A 21,161-nucleotide genomic window follows, 5' to 3' on the forward strand; every position below is an offset into this window, starting at 1 on the left:
AGGATATGTCTATATTGTGAATACATATTCATTAATATGTTTTGCTCCACTGGAGTGAAATAAGAAGCTCTGCTCCTCCTCTCACAGAGCAAATTGTTTTATGAACGCTCAACTGACAGTTGGTTGTTGATGTTCACAGAGTGGGAGCTTCAATAAAAGCCTTGCTCAGATCCAGCATCCAAACATTTGAATCCTCAAACAAACGAGACAGAAAGTGAGAGTTAACGTTATAAAGATAGAGATTAAAATATCTAAGTAAATGGTCTAAGGTTTCATTCAGCCTTACTTACGTCGCAGTTATAGAAATTGGAATTATATATATATATATTCTATTTGTTTAAGATCTTCAATCCTGACTTTAGAATGACTTTAGAATGAAGAAGATTTTTAGGGGAGAATAAAGGATGCTGTGTATTTTTACACATATTTCTGGATTTTACAAAGACTTGTTGAAGAATATTTAGTAAAAAATTGCCAACCGAGGGTGTACAATGAGATCAATTAGGAAATGCAATGTACAAAAGAGCTTGTCAGTAACTACAACTGTTGTTTTCAATTGAGATGTGCTCTGTTTAAAATGAGCTCAGACATAAACTAAAGAATAGTCATCTCTTATGCAGATTTTTGTGACAGAAAAAAAATAAATAAAAGATTAAACAAAATGTCTTTTAAGAGTAAAAGATGTAATGAAAATCTAAAAGAAAACACAACAACATGACATGTCTACACAAAGACCTTGTCCCCCTCTGAGCTGAAAAGTCAAAGCCTTGTAACATCAACACAAACACGACAGAGCTAACGAGCATTACACACCACAAAACGCCTCGGCTGGAATCCCAGCAGAGGCTGCCAGCTGCAGTCGAAGCTCCCTGTTTAATAAAGGAGCGAGCACAAGGTGTCCAGCCAGGCAATGAAGTACCAGTGCTTAGGAGCCACGCTTCAGAGGAGGTGATTGGCAAAACCCAGTGCGGACAGAAACCTTGGCCTACTGAGCAATTGATTGTGACAATTGTAGGTTACCATGACAACTGCCATACTTGTGGGTACTACAAAGGCTCTGAGATAGGCCACATGTGACCGAGGCAGTTTTTTTGCAGGCAACAGGATGTGTCTGTGCAGGCGGAAAAAATCCAAAATCTATTTTCTGTAGGGTCATAAAATCTTTTAGGGCTGCTCTGTGCTTTTAAAAAGACACATGGAATTTAATGTGGCCGTCGCTCTTCCTGTTTTTGTGTCCTGAACCCGAAACTTTCCCTCTTCTTATCACCACATCCATATCATCCAGATAAGTTAAAGAGCGCCACGTGTGCCAGGTGATGCAATAACAACATCACTGAGCTCACAGTTTAGACTCTGGTGAAATGCATGTATCCTTAAGCAAGTTGTTCTCTGACTAAACCAATATAGAGACGTTATGTTGGGCTGTTTTAAGTTTTACAAATATTGTCATTATTATATTCAAGATAAATATACAAACGTAAATTCTTGCACACTTAAGAGGATTTATTCTGTATGAAATATGTATTCTTATTTTTTGCAATTCAAGATGAGAAAAATCACTCTGCAACATCCAAATTTAAGCATCTCCATTTGTTAATTTTTTTGCTGTTTTCTTGTAGTGACTTTACCCGTAAACACAACATCTCCTAATTACATTATTATATTATAATCAGCTTATTTCCAGTCTCCTCCAGTCTCCTGAGGGAAACGTCTGGATCTTTAGCAGCTAAACTCTCCTCTATCCTCACAATCTCCCCATGTTATGTTCACTGCAGTCGGGAAATGCTGCGTGGGTATTTTCGGAGCCTGGTTGCTGAAAAAGCAGCTGCCTACTACATCTGAAAAAGAATAGGTCAATAAGAGCAGCGTCAGGGAACCAAAACAGTGAAGTGGTGGGCTGCAAAACAAACACAACGAGCAGAAAGAGGCTAAAACACTCTGTAGATGAGGTGAGGTGCTCTAGTGGATGAGTTCAACACTGGTCATCTGGCCTACTTTTAACATAAAGATGTAGAAGTAGAGCTTTAATGAAATCCACAAAATATATTCAAAAGATATAAGACTAAAATGTCACTCAGGAGAGCACACACCTCCATTTAAAGTTTAAATTTAAATAAGCTGCACACAATTTCCCACACTAATAGATTTCAGCTCCCTAAATATGTCATTTTTTTCCCCCATCAAGATCCATGAATTAATCTCTGAGAAATCAATGATCTCGCAAAGTTAAAGTGAGTAAAGTAAGTGACTTGTGGCTCCGCCCCCTGATCCAGACCCGCACAAAAATTTATTGACACCAATTTACTTTCCATCAACTTCAGTATTGATCCGTCCCATAGTTTAAGTGCAACCTTGCTTAAAAACAAACATAACATCCATGGTGGACGTAATAAACCGTAACTGTTGATATCTTGCTGCATCTTCATCGCAAACATAATTCAAAGGTTAATATAACTGAAATGTTACACTTTTATCAAAGGAAACTAGAACAGGGTGAGGTAAAAAGTGCAGCAACTGTTTTCTTCCTTGGATCTGCAAATGCATGTCACAGTATTATACATACATATACATATATATAGTGTATATTGTCGTAACACTGTTGAGAGTATATGTTTTCAGAGCTTTAGGGTGAAAGGTTTAGGAAACTTTTCACTTTGGACTTTACTCTATCACACATTTTGTCTTTTATCACAACTTGTCCACTGGCTCTGTGTGGACACAACAAAGCTGTGGAACAAGTTGTAGTGAACTGAGGACACAGTAACTCTAATGTCGGCTGCACACGACATCTGCACGTTGATCTATTTTCAACTGTGTTTTCACACTCGCTCCCATCGGTTCTCACAAGAGCCAGACAAAAAATGCAAAAGGGGAAAAACAAGGCAAGAGGCACATAAGTTCATCAACACTCCGGTTGTCAAGACAATGGAATGAACTCCGGGTGACGTCAGGTGCACGGAGCCTTAGTCTGAAGCCTCCTTGTTTCCATGGTGTAGTTGCATTACAGGGGCAAGCATCAACTTCAGTAGAATGGACTAATGTGTCAAGTTGTGCAGAGGCTGAAATGTGAGGTTGTTAGCGATGTGTTGCTGTTAAATGTCTCGCTGCACTGCTTCACACACACACACACACACACACACACATCATTTTCACACATCCAGCTCTCATGCAAACACACTTCACCTCACCTCACGCTCTGCCTCTACCCTACCCCCGGTTCCTTTCTTACCTATGGTGATGTTGAAGCCATCGATGCTGAAGGTGGCACTCCGACCCTTTCTAAATCGATGCTTCTTGGACTTCGCTTCCATCTCTTTTGGCACCCTCGTGCTTCTTTAACCTGGTTTGGACGCCTCTTACCAGTTGCTGTGTCTTGTCTGAGTTTCCTATGGGGAACTCTCTCCTCGTGGGGAGAAAAGAAAAAAAAAAAATGTAGTCCTCCGACTCTAGTCAGTGCTGAGCCCTGGGAGGGAACTGTCAGACTCACCACTTCTCGTTACAGACACCGAGCTGGAGAATTTCTCTAAGGTCCTTCTTCTCCAGCCCCCTCCCTCGTCCTTGTTGTAGATATCTTTTCCCTCCCTCTCTCCGTTTCTCACACCTCAACAAGCTAATTTCAAGGAGCTTATGGCTCTTGATTTGTTTTTCTTGCCTCGATCTCCCTCCACCCCTCCCACCCCGCTCTCTCTCCTCGTCCCTCTTCCCCCAAGAGGTACAGTAGGTGTGTGTGGTGGGTGGTGGGTGGTGGTGGTGTTGGTTGGGAGGGGAGGACATCTCTAAAGCCCTCTCAAATGAACGTGACTCCTCCTACTGTCAAGAATTTATAGCAAAAGTACTGGAGGCTCCGACTCGGTGTGACACAGGCCTATTGTGGTCTATTCTGGTTTTGCACACAGGCGCTGGAACGTACAGAAACAATCTCTGAAACCAGGCATGCGTGGCTGCAGGATCGCTGAGAGGACAGAAAAACGGTGGAAAGGGTGGCAGCGGGAGCAGGAGCGATTATGTGTATTGAGTCAAAACTACTATGAAATCAATGGCCCTGCTTTTCGTTTTGCAAGAGTTATTTACTCAGGCATTGAGGGATGAAGCCCATTAGCGGCGACACATACTGTTCTTTTGAAAGGGGAAAAAAACCAAATAGATGAACAGTTACCTTCACGAGCGAGTTGCCAACTGCCTGAAATTAATTAATTTATTTCCTTTTAAATGCACATTGCTGTAATGACACTGGACCAAGGACGCTGCTCTCATCGTTATTTCGAGTGCTGGAAAAATCCTCCCTTTGTGCTTATTTAAACTACCTTCCTTTAAACCAACACACACACACACCCACACCAGCTCAAGTACACACACACTTGCACACACCAGATCAACAAAGGATAAAAAGCTCCCCTTATTAGCACCATCTGACATTTAGCGATGGAATTTTTTTTTCTCCTGTTTCATTTCCCCCCTGATTAGAGTCTGTAAGTGCTCTTTATGGAGGCTTCTGGTTCGCTGTCACACCTTCTTTCAAATTCAGGATTTTAGCCTGTAATCGCACAAACACAGATCAGACTCATAATGTATTTTAATAATCATCTCTGATTTAATAATAGTGGGCTTCTATCCCTCTATTCTGTTTACTCTCCTGTGATACACCAAAACAAATCTCTACAAGTATACATGCAATACTGCTACTATATGTTTTGTTCTCATTCTATATATTAAAATTTGTATATATAGTTCCCTGTATTTATAATGTATTTTTTTTAACTTTCTAATTAAATTGACTGAGGGCATCACGGTAAATTTCCCCATAGGTGAACGAATAAAGAAATATAATGTATCGTATCCTATCGTATTGTATCGTATTGTATCATATCGTAGCGTAGCGTAGCGTAGTGTAGCATATCATATCATATCATATCACATTGTCTCGTATCGTATCGTATCCTATCCTATTTAATCTTATCTTATCTAGTAGAGTTTGTTCTCCCCTTTCTATCTCTGTTCTTTCCTTGAGCAACCTTTGCAAACACGACCCAGATCAATTCTGCCACTTACTTGGGCAGCATGTTTTATAATCTAAGCAATGTGACAACAATGACGGGGCCTCCAGGAGCATGAACACGTCCCCATCTATAATGCTGCATGATGTCTGCATGGCTACAGCGGTAACACCCACGTCCCAAAAACCTGCACGGCAATCGCACACTGATGAGAGATTAGACCTCAAAACGAGTGTGTAATTTCAAAGGCGCTGGTTATTAAAGAATTCCTAATCTGTCAAACAAGGACACGATCAAATGAGGACGCGCAGTGCGGCACTGAAGACGGCAATTAATGCATGATTTCAAAGTGATGCAGAGGTTAAGGCGTCAGACGAAGCAGGAGATCGATCACAACCACATCCATCCAGTTGCAGCAGAGCCCGGTGGAGTCAATCAGTGCAGTTCCAGCAGACACATTATACACTTGATAGATAATTACACTTCAGCTCATTTTGTTTGCGAGCTACAGTAAGAGCTCTTTATGCTCCTGTCACCCTGCTCTCCCCAGCCTCCTATTCAAATTGTATGTAGCAATTTGTGCGGCTCCTAATATTGCGGCGCTCTCACTGTGCCACATCGAGTGCCTGTCTGTTCCTGGGTAGCTTTTATGTTAATGAGGGCATATGTGGTAATATTACGACTTTGCTATTCTTCTCCTCTGTCGGCCAGATCTCCCCCAGGTAACCGTTTCTTTAAAAGGTGAAATGTTTTGTTAGCCCCCCCCCATTTGCAACAATTAAATACCCTGTTGAGGCCACAGCTGTGTCAGTACGATGAATTATATCATCGTATTACTGTCACTGTATTAAATTTGTCCTTTCCCTGGTGAGTCTAAAGGATTGTGTGTAATTACCAGCAGTGTTAATTAAACAGGTGGAAAAGGTTCAGGATTTTCTTCGAGAGTGGATTCCGTGAGAACAGGTGTCTGTTTAAGTGTCTGGCTCATGGTCAGAATTTGCCGCAAACCTTTTATTTTAATGCATTCGAGGTTATAGAAGTTGGAAAAGTTGATTACATAACACACTTAACCAAAGGAGTGCACTCCTGCCTTTAATATACGATGCTCTTAAGCTACATGATGTCCTAGAACTTTACATATATCCCTCTAAACCGTGGCTATGCAGGCTTTTCACAGGATATTCTGTTAAAAGCCTCATTGTACAGATGTAAGAATGGTGGAGGGGGCGTTAAGTGTGTCTGATAAAATACTTTAGTCAACAGCAAAATATCTTCAAAACTATCTGCTGGATTATTGCAAAAATGTTGCAACTCTTTGATCTCAGAGTGTTTGTGCTCCCAACCTTAACATCTTACTGGGAGCAAGAATATGTTTTGGTGGCCCCTGCATAAATGCATGCTGAAAATATCACTGAAAAATGTACTGAGGTTGTTACATAACTAAACTAAAAGCAAATATGCATTTGAAAGGTCTACAGGATGTTGCTTAATTCATTAGTAGAAAAAAAAGTAGTCATACTCTTATGGAAGCTGTTTTTAGATATTAATGGTCCCCAGAGGTTTAATCCGGTGTTCATGATAAATATATGACCTTTCAACAAGAGCCACCATCAGGCAAGTATTTCCTTTTGAACACAGGGTGAACACTTTACATTACATTTCATTTAGCTGAAGCTTTTATCCAAAGCTACTTATAATAACTTACTTTCCCTCTAGCGCCACCTCTAGGTCAAACTAACAAGAGAGCGTCAGACTTCCAGAAAGTTTGTTGTGGATATCCATGGTCCTCATGGAAAGAATCCGAATGTCACCCTCTGAGCTTTACTCAATAATACAGTGAGGTCAAAATATCCACAAACAGCACAACAGATAGCACAACATCATTCTGAGCACATTCATGCTTCCCAGAGGATAAACTCTTAAAGATATTTCATGAGCTTTTCTCTGGCACCACCTGCAGGAAATAATCTCAACTAAGGACATTCTTGTTTACTTTAATGATCCTACTGTTCTTTTCTCCTATATCTTCAAGGCAAATTTTTAGAATTGTTATTTATATATAATTGAACATGCAAACTGTCCGATATTATCACTTTTTGTATAACTGTAGCAACACATTACACCACAGACAGCTAGAAAAGTGGTAATAAACTCATGCCAGAAACATTTACTTGTGAGTATTTATTTCTATGTGTTGTTTAATTGATGTGTGTATCCCACCACCCTTCTTAACTGCACTGATCCTGTTTGATAAGAAAGCTGTGACTCAGGGCGGCTGGTGCAGCGTAACAACGCAGACACCACGTGCAGAGGTTCTCAGCTGTCAGACAAAATACACGCTTTGTGTTTTGGTTAGAGCAGATTTTAAAAGGGGGCATGTAGTACAGCAGCTGCTCTGAGAGGTGCATCCTGTGACCATACAGCCGTTGAATCCTTGTCAAGATCCATTTCTTCAGGAGTCATTAATAGGGTGACGTCATCATCACTAGGCAACACGTGGGACCTTTCAGACATATATTGCATATATTACACTGAGGATGACAAGGGGTTAATATGGCAACGGCACTCATTACGGTAGTGTCTGTATTTATAGTAAGTGTACTGTACTTAAGTTATTTTCTGTGTCTGATCTCTGCACATACATGTACTATACATCAGAATAACGCAGTAAAGAGACAGAAATCATTCACTTCTGACTGGAGCTTTGACAAGTTACAGGTTCTATGTGAATTTATCATTGTAATTTATTTTTTCCGCAATTAACTTAACATGTTTTTACAGAACAAGATACGATGGTGAGTTGTTGACCCAGAAAGACACCTGCTTGCTCCGGCTGTGCGGCCGTTCAACGTTTGATGTGGCCATCAAACACCAGGACAGGCAATAACCAGTGGACATTAATGAGTCGTGAAGATAAAGGGGAGGTGAGGACTCGTTTGGTGGATTAGCATCAGCCTCTTGCACTAAATTGATCACAATACTCAAACAATCCTAATTTTATCTGCAGTGAGTTAAAATCCCGTCAATAAATCAGCATTTTTACGTCCGTTTATCTGCATTTGTTTGTTTATTAGAAGGATGATGCAAAAACTACTTCCATAAAATATTGTGGAGGGGTGTGGCAATGACCCAATATAATAATAACCCATTAAATGTTGGTGCAGCTCCGGTTCAGGGGTTGGGTCAGGGGTTTTGTTTTTTGACATTTTTGTTGCTTTCTCAGAAAATAATTCATGGATCTAGAAGTAAAATCAGGCCTGTTCAGGGGACTGATATTTATGAGTGTGTGCAATATAATGCAGATCAAAATATAAATCAGGATCTAGTGAATTTAAATGTGGCTTCGTAAGGGGACTTGTGGGCCTTGGCGGAGGTTTGAACTCAGTCTAGTTGGCTCTTGCATAAATCAAAGTACATTATGTATAGAAATGACTGTAATATAATCACTTGAAGATCATATTTCTACACTGTGCTCATTTTCCAGCTGCTGATAACCTCTGGTATCATTTTATCGAGTAGTTCTTCAGAGCGTGACATCGGTTTCGGTGCTTTTTGATTGTGTAATCTGTCCTGGCAGCACATCGTGACTTGAGACAACAACTACGCAATCAGACAGAAAAACAAGCTCATTAGAGGTCTCCCCTAGACTGCGGAATGACACGCACTCTGTCAGTCCCCACACCACCGTCTCCACAGTGACACACTTGTGTAATTAAGACACACAGGGTGCTAGGGAGCGCTGCTTTTCCCCAGCTAAACACTCATTAGAGGCTCCTTTAAGGGTAATGTTACCCTGTGTTGCAAACCTGAGGGAAATGAGCTGACAAAACACAAACTGTCATCTGAATCCTGCTGCGGCGAGACCCTGAAGAAAACGAGGGGAAGAGAGTGTCAAGCTGTATAGTGCACAAGTTCAGCTAATGATTTTTCGCAACAGCACGGTTCCACATCAAAGAGGCGAAAGCAGCTGTGTGAGGGTCGGGTCAGCAGGGCAAACAAATGAAAATCTTTTTGATTGGAACCGAGCGTCATACACGACCCAGACATCCACCGCCCAGCAGACCAAAGCATCTAATCACTGTTTGTTTAAAATGTCTGAAAACTGCACTATCCATGAAAATACACATGTTGTTGTTAGGAGACTCCACAGGGAGGGTGAGACCGTGCAGACCGTGCAGACCATGCACACCAGAAACAAAAACCTGATTCAGTAAATCGTGTACTGCAAATATAGTGGAATAAATTGTGTTCCTATTCAACTGCTGCAAGAAGTGTTATTAAATTCATACGAGACAACTCTGCAGCACATTGCAGATTCAAACTAGAGCCAATTATCTGTTTTAGCAGAGTTTCAAGCAAAAAATGTCAAATATTTTCTGGTTCCTGCAGCTTGTGCAATGTTACCATTTGTTATAATGATTTATTATCTGAGCAAACAGTTCACAGATTAATTGATATAAACCCAAATATATTTATAGATTTTGACTGTGTGAAATCACACTCAGGGGTTCGTCTGTTTCCCAAATCTCCTTATTTATAGTTCCTGATTTATACGTCATTTATCTCTTCCACCACCTGCAACCTTTCCCTGCTCTGTAGGTCGTCCTCCTGTTGTGAGGCACAGATGTACAGATGAGATGTGAAGATGAAGGAATAGATGTAACACTTATTGGCCATATGGGGCCCATATGCTGGATCCAGTGTCATTTTAAATTGAAATCAATAAGTTATCATATGTGTCACCGATGCATCACAGGTCAGTGGCTTTGTAATGGATCGTTCTGTGTTTCACTTGTGTTGCCTCACAGCCTGGTTTTGGTTCTTGGTTCTGATAAAAGGACGTTTTCTTGTATTAACATGACAGAAGAAATTCCTTTTATTCATTTTCCTACAGACAGAACATGTGAGAATAAACTGTAAAATGATTTTGTCCATTTAAATTTAACAGTTTGATGTGTATTGCCACTCTGATTAACACACACACACACAGAAACATGCCAAAACACATACGAATAACGATTATTCAAAGTTTGACTTTCAACATAAATTCTAATAGGCTTGTTCTATTATTAAAATTTTAACGCGTTAATATTTCATAATTTGTTTCATTTATACAACATTATATATTCAACTACAGTGTCCAATTACAAAATAGATTTACAGCCCATTGGACAGATGATGCTTCTTAATTTTTTAATGAAGCTTGTATCATCATCGTCATAGAGTAGAAGACACTTTACTCTACTACTGCACAGATATTAAGCACCTTTTACATTGGTTGGTCAGACACAACCTTTGGCTTTGGAAGCAATGTCAAGCATTTTCATTATTTTCTGAGATTTTATGGACGAAATAAGTCACTGATCAATGGAGAAATAATTGCAAATTGATAGATAATACTAAATAAATATTTGCATCCATATTAAACATGATTAGGGAAACTGAGAGGACACTTAGTGATTTCACAAGCCCACAGATTTTGTGAAACCTGTGGGCTTGGTTTCATATAACCTGTGGGCTTATAGTAATATAAACTACTGCAGCTACTTGTTTGGCACAGAAAACTTTCTGAATATCAGGTAGTTCTTTCAACAGCAATGCAATCAACAGCAGATTATTATTATTATTGAATCTCTTCATTAGTTTATATTTACACGTGACACTGACTGTGAGACAATTCCCATGGAGATCCAGCAAAACTGGTGAAGCTTTGTCAGAAGCTGAAGGAGCCTTGACACTGTTTAAAATGGTCTTTCCATCTTGATTCTGGGTGTGTAAGTTCTCATTAAGCTGAAGTCAAACTGTTCTCTGTAATCACTAAACTTCTGAACAGCACCTGAACCGTCTGACACCAAAGGGCCCCACCGGCATGAGCTGATCAGAAAGTACAGTGTGTGTCTGGGCTTGGTTCCCCAGGAGAGAGCATGTGAGTGCACAGACTGCTCAAGACACATGAGCATCACCAGGGACGAGGGAGGAAACTCACCAGGAGTCTATACTGTCATAGGGTCATGGAAACGCCACAGTACGGCTGGTATTTTCGGAGTCAGCCGGGGAGAAGACTTTCCTCTGGGACAGATAAGCAGGGACTTGGAACTAGACTGAACTGAAGATAAACAGGATGAACTGAGGGAAGCACTGAGTTACACAAAGGACAAACTGTACGAAGACATGAGACAAGTTTAAGGGGTCAAAATATTGCATATAAAACACTAGTTATAATGCAGCAATGTGGTAATTATAACAGATTTACTCTGCCTAGATTCACTGTAGTATAAAACTGTGTATCGCCCGCGAGCAGCTGTTTAAAATTGCCGTTTCACATGTTTATTGGTATTTTTGCCAGGAAAAGACCAGTTGCAGTTGAACCAGCAGTTATGTGAACCTTTTTCTAACTCTTGCAGATTCTGTAAAATAATCTACATGTATTTCCATTTTTTAAAAAAGAGAAAGAAAAGAGAGTTCTGCAGTTTCCCATCAATGAAGGGGTTTGTTTCTGTTGTTTCTGTGGCAGCGACACCTCAGACATCAAACAGATGCTTTGGTAGTGGAGATATGTTGCATTGAGCTTCAAAGAGCCCGCGATTCATTCAGTGAATACATTTTCACCAGCGTGTTCCCAGTGATCCTCTGAAGTGACCAGTTGCTCTCATGTTCACATGAATCCACAACCTGAACCGCAGGGATGTGCAGTGGGAAGTAGCACAGTTGAAGCCATTTCATGTTCCCAGAACACAGTGAAGTAGCTTGTGTCTTATAAGAGAAGAAGATAACTCTCACTGTCGATCCTCGACTATCACACTTCAAACAGGTAGAAAGATAAACATGAGTAGAAGTAACTGAGTATAGAGGTACTGTTCTACAATCACAATTTAAAGTATTTTAGATTACTAGCAAAACAAAAGTATTAGCCACAAATCTTAATATCTTACGACTTATAATCCATAACTAAATATATATAGGATCCATTTATTATTTCTATTTCTATTATTATATTAACTCTTTATAGGCAACGATTGTTATGACTTTCAACCACTTCATAACGGCTGCCTGGATTTTGAAGGCAACTCTTGATACATTTACTCAGCTACTGTAATTCAGTACACGTTTGTAATTTCTTTATTTGAGTACTCCCATAAATGCTTTACTTTACTTAATACTTTTCAGAGGCTTTTGACTTGCTTCACTAAATACTATTTCAAAGTTTAAGTTACTAGTCAAAATATGAATAAGCTAAAAACACATTATATTTGATATATATTGAGCTACACCAGCTGTACACGAAGCCCCTGAATGTAACATTAGTGATGATCTGACAAATTACCATTCTTAATAATTGGGACTTTAACTTGTTCTTTCCCTTGTAATAGAATATTTCTACACAGTGGTATTCAAACTTTTTACTAAATGACTAGATGCTTTTCCACAGTAGTTTCTACCATCAGGTTCCTAAACTTGCAGTCAACTCATGACTAACAAACCTCTGCACACCTTTTGCATTTTAATTGGAAAAATGTGAAAAAAAATGATACACACACGGTGTAATAACTATTCACACACACTCCGTACAGTCAAAGTCATCACTTCATTTAAAACGAAGGTCACACTGCACCTTTGAATGCATATAGTATTGTATTTGACTTTTTTTTATAGTAAGCTTACCTTGCTTATATTGTTATGGGGTTGACCCTGTGTTAACTCTACATGACAAATACAACTTGAAACTTGAAACTAGAGTATTGAGTACGTTTCCACTTGCTAACTTTACTATTAACAGATCCAGGCCGTATGAAGCTGTGAACTTTTCTGACATGAATGTGAACAGACCCTCCATCCAGGCCGGAGCAGTAACTCACCGCCCTGTGGCGCCTCCGCACTTCTCTTCCTCGGGGTTTGTTTGGCTCCTTCGCCGTCTTGTCTGCTCAGCACCTCGGACAGCGACGTGCGGGAGCTCTGCCTCCCGGCCTGGATGGCCACGTTGAACCGGGCGCTCCTCTTCCGGGCCCGGTCCGTCTCCGGGGCGGACTGGCTCCTCTCCGGGTCGTGGTTCTCCGGCTGCGAGCCCACCTTCACCAGCGCGTTCCTCGTCCTCGTCAGGGCCGAAGTCACGGAGCCCATCGCCGAAAAAGAAAACTAGGAACCTCAGCGTGAATCTGCTCCTCTGAGGTCACCTCTCATTTCCACTCAAAACCTGTTGGAACTTGACTCCATCTGTTTAAAAAACCCGGCTCCTCTCCTGTCATTCACACGCACGGAGCTCGACTCCACTTCCAGCTGAGGTGACCATGGCTCGATGGAAGCGCACAAACTGAAAGTTGAAGCGCATCATGCCGGCGTCTCCCTCGGTTTGTTCCCAGCGACAGACGCGTCACATGGAGGAAGTTGCTCCGTCGACACCTCACCGATCTCTCGGGGCGAGGAGGCGACAACAAGCGGCTTTAATTAACCCGGTTTATTAAAACGAGCGGAAACTGATCTGACTTCAAACCTGATGTTGAATCACAGCTGATGAAATATGATGTGTCCTGTCGCCCTCCTGCGTGTCACCGACAGGGGGCGGCCAAGCACAGCAGGTTTTCATCAGAGCTGCGTGAAGAAGTTTTGCAGAAGTTTGAGCCAAGTTTCCTTTTTTGTTTCATTCACCTGCAAACAGAGCAGACACAACACAGAGAGTGTCATGTGCAAAACTCTGTTAAACATAATAACAGACTTTATAATAATAACTTTATTTGTTCTGCACCTATAGAATGCAAAGTGCTTTATAATAACAACTTTATAATAATAACTTCATTTGTATTGCACCTAGAATGCAAAGTGCTTTATAATAACTTTATAATAATAACTTTATTTGTATAGCACCTTGCATACCACAAATGCAACAAATCCATCTCACCTCAAGGCCTATTTAGTAGCTGTAAAGCTTAATATTGGATATATTTCTTGTTTATTTTATATTATTTATTATTTTCTTTAATTGTTGTAATGCTTTCCACCATTTTTGTTTATTCATGTAATGTTGTCATTTCTATAAATTGTAACAGTAGCCTGCTTCTGTGTACTACACCTGCTGCATGATAGGATCCCTTCCCTCTGTTAATATCTTACTATTATCAATAAAACAGACTTGACTTTAATCCTGGCTGCTTTTATCCATTGCTATTAGTTTGGGAAAGTCCAGTTTGATGTCTCTAAAGGGATTGAAACATAATTTAAACACATATTTAATCTGTTATTCACCGTTTCAATTCTTTTTTTCAAGATCATAACAGTAAAATGTGGAATATTTATTAATAATTGAGAAAACTTAACAACTTAATTACTTACAAACAACCCACGTTTCCAGTTCAGGCCTTATTTAAATGACAAAGATTACCTTTTTTAATACGATGAAGTATTCTAGCTAATGCAACATCATTACCTTGACGTGTTGTAAGGCATTATGAAGTATTACACCATGCACAGTACTGAGTTTCAGTCTTAATGGTTTATTGCTGCGTACAGGCAATCTTCAAGTGACATCTTCAGCATACAGGTTTCCTGGAGAGTGCATGCTATATATTAATCAAAAATACTACTTTGGTTACAAAGAAAGATTTTTGCAGACCTCAGTGAGGGTTTCTATGTTGTGCTGAGTTCACTATTGTGTCTGAACAAATGTGACAAGAGACTTTCAGCAGAGGAGAAAGCGAAATACAGTCTGTGTCGACTAACAGGCTCATCACATATAAAGGCACTTTTCGAAGCGGTCTGCTCTTTGTGTGTCGTTTGCTTGCTCGTAGCTACGGTGAACTGTGTTTTCTTCGTACTGCTTCTGGTGGTGTTTCGCAAAGACAGAGAGGCTATCACTCCATGTCGTCGTGGTTCTGGGTCGACTCGTTGATGACCTGGAAAGAGATGCAGAGGGCAGGGAAACGGTCAGAAGCCAGAGTTGTCAGGAAAGTGCTTCAGTGATTGAAAATCAATTCAAGTGGATCCCACCTGACCATCCCTGGTCTCAATGGTCTTGATGAGAACCTTCTTAGTTGTTATATTTTCGAAATGAGGTTTGGTATCAATCATTGTTTCTATAAAAAAAAAAGAAAATTGTGTGTTATAGTATCATCTGGTATATATTTATACTCCTGCAGTGACATCAACATGCAGAAAGTAAGTGTACCTCTGAGGTTGAGAGATGAGAAGTTCGGCAGGGGAGCGGAGATTCTGAAAATGGAGAAAGTGCAGTTAATCAACAGATGTGTATTTGTTTCATGTAATGAATGTTTGTATCTGTCAGATGGACATTGGAAATGTTAACTTTTCGAGGATACAAGGTCTCCGCCCATCACCTGCTCTCCTCTCCTTCCAGCAGCTTCCTGTAGGTGGCGATCTCGATGTCCAGGGCCATCTTGACATTTAGGAGGTCCTGATACTCGCGGAGGTGACGTGCCATCTCGTCCTTCATGGTGTGAATGTCCTCCTCCAGACGGCTGACGGTGTCCTGGTAACCGTTCGTCTCCAGGGAGAAGTTCTCCTCCGTCTCCCTCATCTGGCGCTCCATGGACTCATTCTGGGACGGCAGCCAAGAGGGAACAAAACGACGCTCAGGCAGTGAAAATAACTCGATAAATAAAATGCAAGGGTGAACTTTTTTGATTTTGTGACCCATGAGAATAAACTCTCCCTGAATATTTTTCGTTTTTGCTGTGTCATTATTCAACCTCATGCAGATTATTTTGTTGCCAGTTTTTCTCCAGCTACATAATATATATACTTGTATATAAAACATACATTTTGCACCATTATTGCCTTTAGGGACAACGACCGTATACTCACAGTGCCTTTGAGGGAATCCACCTCACAAGTGAGGGCCTGGACTTGGCGTCTGTAGTCATTGGACTCCTGCTTGGCCACTCTCAAAGCGTCATTATTCCTGGCGGCAGCTTCGGTGAGGTCAGCAAACTGTCAATCGCAGGGACAAAGAGACAGACTGAGATGGATAGAGAGAGAGGGAGAGATGAAGAAGTCTACTGTTCAACAACTGATGAGTCAGGGGCTGAGGGAGAGTGAATGTGGCAGATAGCGTGAAACAAGTGAATTATTAAAGATGTGGCCAAAAAAGAGACTGGAGGACACGACCCTGCAGTTTGGTGGTTGATGCAGTGGTTAGGAATCGCTGCATTGACTGAAAATACTGGAATACTGAGAAAGCTTTTAGGAGAAGAAGAAACAATACTTGCATCTAAGTTACACCTGCACTTACTGATTTTATCAGCCACACTGGGAAGAGGAGATACATGAACTTTGCTTGATACTCATGTAACAGCCACAGAGCAACATTTCCAGTCATTTGAAGCCTCGTCTCTGGCCACCAGAAACAAGTAAGACCAGTTTTCACTCACTTTTAACTCTTTATCCAGGTCCAGAGGAAAAATGTCTGTCTCTCTAGCTGTTAAACACTTGACTATGTTCACCAGATAGTTGTTAACTGTCTCCTCCGTCTCTCTTGTATGTATCTGATGTATGAAAACAGCTGCCTACTACAGCCCAGAGAATCCCAGAAGAGAACAGTGAGACAACGAAAACAGTAAAGTCAAGAATTGTAGATGCTAAAATGCTCCGTAGGTCTGAGAGGAACTGCGGGGACAGGTGATAATTCTCTATATGATTTGTTACTGTATTCCATTTCCAGAGTTGCTTTCATATTTCTTAAATTCTCTCTTTAATACTTTGTGGAAACTCCTAACCTTGGATTTGTACCATTCCTCAGACTCATGGATGTTTTTGGAGGCCAGGTTCTCGTACTGCAGACGCACGTCCCTCAGAGCAGCGGTCAGGTCGGGCTTAGCTATGTCCATGTCCACCTGCACATGCTGCTGCTGCTGGATCTGACTCTGCATCTCCAGCATCTCCTGCGATAGAATCAATAATGTCTTTTATTGTGTACTTCACAATGACTTTACTGGCTCTATTAGAGAATCAGAGCAGTGGAGAAATCTGGTGCTTGAGCACATTAACAAATGATTTGGACAGTTTTTTTTCAACAAGCGTTTAAAATTAGCTGACATTGTTTTCCGCAGCAGACTGAGTCAGCTCGTGCCACAAAACAAGGAAGCTCACCTCGTCGTGCAGCTTTTTGAGGAAGTTGATTTCCTCTTGGAGCGACTCCACCTTCCGCTCCAGGTCCAGTCTGGAGAGGGCAGCATTGTCCACATCCTGTGCCATGACACTGGGTCTTAATAAGGTGACTTGTGAAGGTGACATGAATTATAAATTACATGTTTGCTGACACGGAGGGAAAAAAAAACGCTCACCGACCTTCACATAACGCTCACGTACACAAAATGGCCCACTGTGTGGTGCGGCAAGGTCACGAGCACATGCATCCAATAAACATCAACTGCAGACACGTGACATGTGCCACTGCAGATGGCTGTAACACTTAACTACTTGTTTCCTGGAGGTTTCCATGTTTTACACACTACATCAGCTGTAAGGCGGTACTCCTTGTATACATCACAGGCAGATTGTCAATAGTGGAAGGTGTATTTACTCAAGTACTGTATTTTTTTTGTAGTTTAATTGCATACTACTTGTACTGCACTACATTTCATAGGGAATGATTTCACTTTTTTACTCCGTTAGATTTCTTAGCACTTCTTAGATTAGGATTTCAATAGTAATATATTTAATTAGGGGGTAAAACATATAATAGCTATTAAAAAATTACACAGGGCGTTGTTATAAAATTACCCAGTAGTGTATAAAGGACCTAAAATTGAGACACTGACAAATTACAATATCGACTGATAATATCCTAAAATATTTTAGATTTCGGCTTTAATCTTTATTTCTTCTAACTCTACTTTTTTAAAGGATCAAAATACTTCTTCCACCACTTGATGGGATTCGTTAAATGGGGTCAGAGGCAAATCAAACTTTATGACTTCATACTATATTTTAAATCTGTGGAAAAGGGTTGTGCAGAGTTCAGAGCGAGTGTTTCCATGTCCTGAGTTTGATTCAGTGAAGGGGGGGGGGGTCTTATCCAAGAAGCCCTTAATCCCATTTATTATTTCCCAACTGCATTCTTAACCTAAAAATCTCTACTGGTTGTTCTGTTACAAACTCAGTTCTACAAGAGGCTTTAATTTTAATATGTTATCATTTATACCATCCTTCAATTATTCATGAAATGTAAAATATTTAATTGGACTAAAAAAGATCCTATTAAAATTTATCCCAATTCCCGTCCGTGTCTCCTGCGTACACACTCACTGCGGTACACTCCCTTGCTGCTGGGCTTTGTCCCAGAGTTGGCAGGCTGCTAATTGAGGTATCAGCAAATGAAGCAGCTTTGGCCCCGGCTGTAATGCCACAAACAAAGTGCGCTATTCAGCAGGGTTTCCCATACCGGCCCGGGGCTGGAGGAGTGACTGTCTGCCTGACTGAGCGAGAGCCGACTGCCGGACCTGCATTGTTGTTTGTGTGCCAGGACACAGGGACTTCCTTCCTGCTATTCTTACAGACAAGGACATGGTTTTGTAATGTATTGATAATTTACTGCAGGCCTTGGAAAAGCAGCACATGTCATTTACTCATAGCTACTTTTAAACTACTCAAAGCACTACATTTTGTGTAGCACGTTGTTTTTTATATATTTTTTGACTTGTTTTGAACCACGACTCTTATGTGAAACTAATTGCACGACTTATTATCAGTCACCGTGAAACCTGCAGGGAGAGGAAACCATTTCTGACAAGTGTTTTTTTTTTCTCGTGTTGATGCTCTCCCACAACGAGACAGCTGGATCACATGGTGGCTTGTCTTCTCGCTCTGATAACCACATTGGGTCCACATCATTGTTGAGCTTGTGCTCAGCTCATTCAGTGTGACCAGTCAGACTTAAAAAGATCTCCTCTCACTGCCGGCCTGATTTAACTCCACAGCCACAAATTGGCCTTTTGTACCAGGCCGAGGTCAGTTCTGCTCCACAGCTATTTTGGATCCCGGCTTGGATCTGCTGTTGTGCCATCAGAAGAGTGCATCCCTGTCTTTGCGGCTCCTGAGCGGTAATTAGATAAAGATTACTGATAAGAAGAAAAAGGGGCGGCTACACTGCGTAAGGCTCATGGTGATAATTAAGGTTTATCTAATCTCTTTGAAATCACCTGTCAACAGTTTGAGGGATTGTTTTACCAGGAACAGCAACTTCTGCTGGTTCAAACTAAAGCACATTCACATTTTCCATTCAGGAATATAACACATGCAGAGTTTTGTCTGATGGGGAATGGTTCAGGGGCGGATCCAGGGGAACACTGGCCCCAGGTGAAATCGGATTGGCCCCTGAAATGCCCCCAACCAGTGAGTACAAACAATAAATATATATATAAATAAATAATTTTCAAAATATATCCAATGTTGTGTGGCTTTGCTCAGAGCTATGGAACTCCCAGTAAACATGACACGACTTAAATGTGCACCTTATTGAATCAGGAGTTGTGCGTGGATGTTGGACATACTGGCCCTTGCCTGTGTAAATTGTGGCCCCTTTAATGGCCCCCCCCTCCGGTTTAGAACAATTCTAGATCCGCCACTGGAGTGGTTTATTTAGGTGGATCGTACTGTACCTGTCTGAAGCTCTGCATGTTTGACTCAGCATCCTCGCGCTGGGATATCTCATCCTGCAACCTGGACAGACAAGAGCAGGCATTTTATATGAGCTGCCACTTAAACACTGACATATAGTTTACGCATGTTTACTTATGCTGCAAAGGTTTTGCGCAGTGCCTAGCAAACATTTTTCCAGAGGCTCATTATCTTGCCTATATATGTATATTATAACAGGTTTACATATATAGAACATTGAATTAATTAGTGAATTATAGATATACAACAGATGTAAAAATCTCTCTGGAGTTTCTGGAACATCAGTGGAGGACAGTAACAGCGCCACGCCTCCTACTTCTCTCTCAGGCTGTCGATGTCGTCCGCCAGGTTGTCCCGGTGAACCTCCACCCGGGCCCTCTCGTTGGTGAGCTGGTCCACCTGGCGCCGCAGCTCCCGCATCTCGTCCTCGTACAGATCCGCGACCCGGGACGTGCCTTTGCCGCGCAGCTGCTCCAGCTCCGCCAGCAGGATCTTGTTCTGCTGCTCCAGGAAGCGCACCTTGTCGATGTAGCTGGCGAAGCGGTCGTTGAGCGACTGCATCTGCGCCTTCTCGTTGGTGCGGTTCGCGAGGAAGTCGCTGTTGATGGCGTCGGTCAGGGAGAAGTCCAGGTTGTCGGAGGACAGCCGGGGCATGGCCGAGCTGCTCCGGAGCCGCTGCGTCTTCGTTGCGTAAACGGCCGGCGCGGAGGAGAGGCCGTAGGACACCCGGGAGGAGCGCACCGGGCTGGAGAACTGGCGGCTGGAGTAGCTCCTCGGCGCGACCCGCTCTCCGCCAAACATCTTCTTATAGGAAGAGTGTCGGGTTGATGGGAACGACATCTTGTTGGTGCTTGTTCAGACAGTCAATGCGCACAGCAGCGTCTGGTTCTTCTCTGGTTCTCGTCTGGTCCCTGCAGCATCAGCACAGTGCGCCTGGGAGGGGGTTCACCACAACAGGACACTTTTATAGTCTCCTCCTTATGCAAATGGTTCAGCGGTGACTTGACTGACACCTTGAGAATCCAATCACAACAGGGAAAACACACTTCTCCTTTCTTCTCTCGTGCCCATAGAGACGGATCCTGGATTAATAACTGGGCCTTGTCCAGGCCGGGGTGGGCCAAAGGTGCGTCCTGCCATCCAATCAAAAGTTTGTATTTCTTATTTCAGCTAATAGACAAATACCCCTGATGGTGCCAACACCGTTTCAAACTTCTGATTGGATGTGCAGCTGTTGGAGCAAAGCGTTTTACAAACTCCATCAGGGGGGGTGGATCAATTACATAGATGCTGTTTATAGTTATATAAAAGGAGCAGACCTGAAAGTATACTGCTGCAAATTAGTTTCTGATCTCCTGACTGTGGGATTTAAAGCACTAATCAAATGTAGAGATATAGCGTCACTCTTGATGATGATATAATACGATATAACACCAATAGGGTTTGAAGTAAAAATGGCTCCAAAACCAGCACATTGATTAGTGAGTCTATTCATTCTGTACTGATTGTATGTCTCACGTTTGTTTAAGAAACCGAAGGTGT

The 21,161-nt window shown here is 41.6% G+C and overlaps 2 protein-coding genes across 5 annotated transcripts in view; both read right to left on the reverse strand.

Annotated features, from left to right (window-relative positions):
- The window catches only part of pde1cb (phosphodiesterase 1C, calmodulin-dependent b), a 79,342-nt gene extending 65,961 nt beyond the window's left edge, over nt 1-13,381 (reverse strand). Inside the window, exon 1 of one of the 4 annotated variants that reach the window (XM_035171189.2) lies at nt 12,851-13,381. In XM_035171189.2, the coding sequence (XP_035027080.1) occupies nt 12,851-13,112 (262 nt within the window). In that variant the 5' untranslated portion in view covers nt 13,113-13,381. Of the gene's footprint in view, nt 1-3,229; nt 3,528-12,850 lie in introns of those variants that run through there. The other 3 variants (XM_035171187.2, XM_035171188.2, XM_035171191.2) reach the window with 3 other exon arrangements.
- A 1,078-nt stretch (nt 13,382-14,459) lies between these two features.
- LOC118118160 (vimentin A2) lies at nt 14,460-20,570 on the reverse strand. Its single transcript, XM_035171095.2, has 9 exons — nt 19,936-20,570; nt 19,601-19,661; nt 17,091-17,186; nt 16,718-16,882; nt 15,807-15,932; nt 15,320-15,540; nt 15,151-15,194; nt 14,973-15,058; nt 14,460-14,878 (listed from the first exon to the last, which is right to left on the reverse strand). The coding sequence occupies exons 1-9, from the start codon at nt 20,457-20,459 to the stop codon at nt 14,837-14,839; spliced, it is 1,365 nt and encodes a 454-aa protein (XP_035026986.1). The 5' UTR covers nt 20,460-20,570; the 3' UTR covers nt 14,460-14,836.
- Between the last annotated feature and the right edge of the window lie 591 nt (nt 20,571-21,161).

Source organism: Hippoglossus stenolepis, chromosome 11 (genome assembly GCF_022539355.2).
Source record: "Hippoglossus stenolepis isolate QCI-W04-F060 chromosome 11, HSTE1.2, whole genome shotgun sequence".
NCBI lineage: Eukaryota > Metazoa > Chordata > Actinopteri > Pleuronectiformes > Pleuronectidae > Hippoglossus > Hippoglossus stenolepis.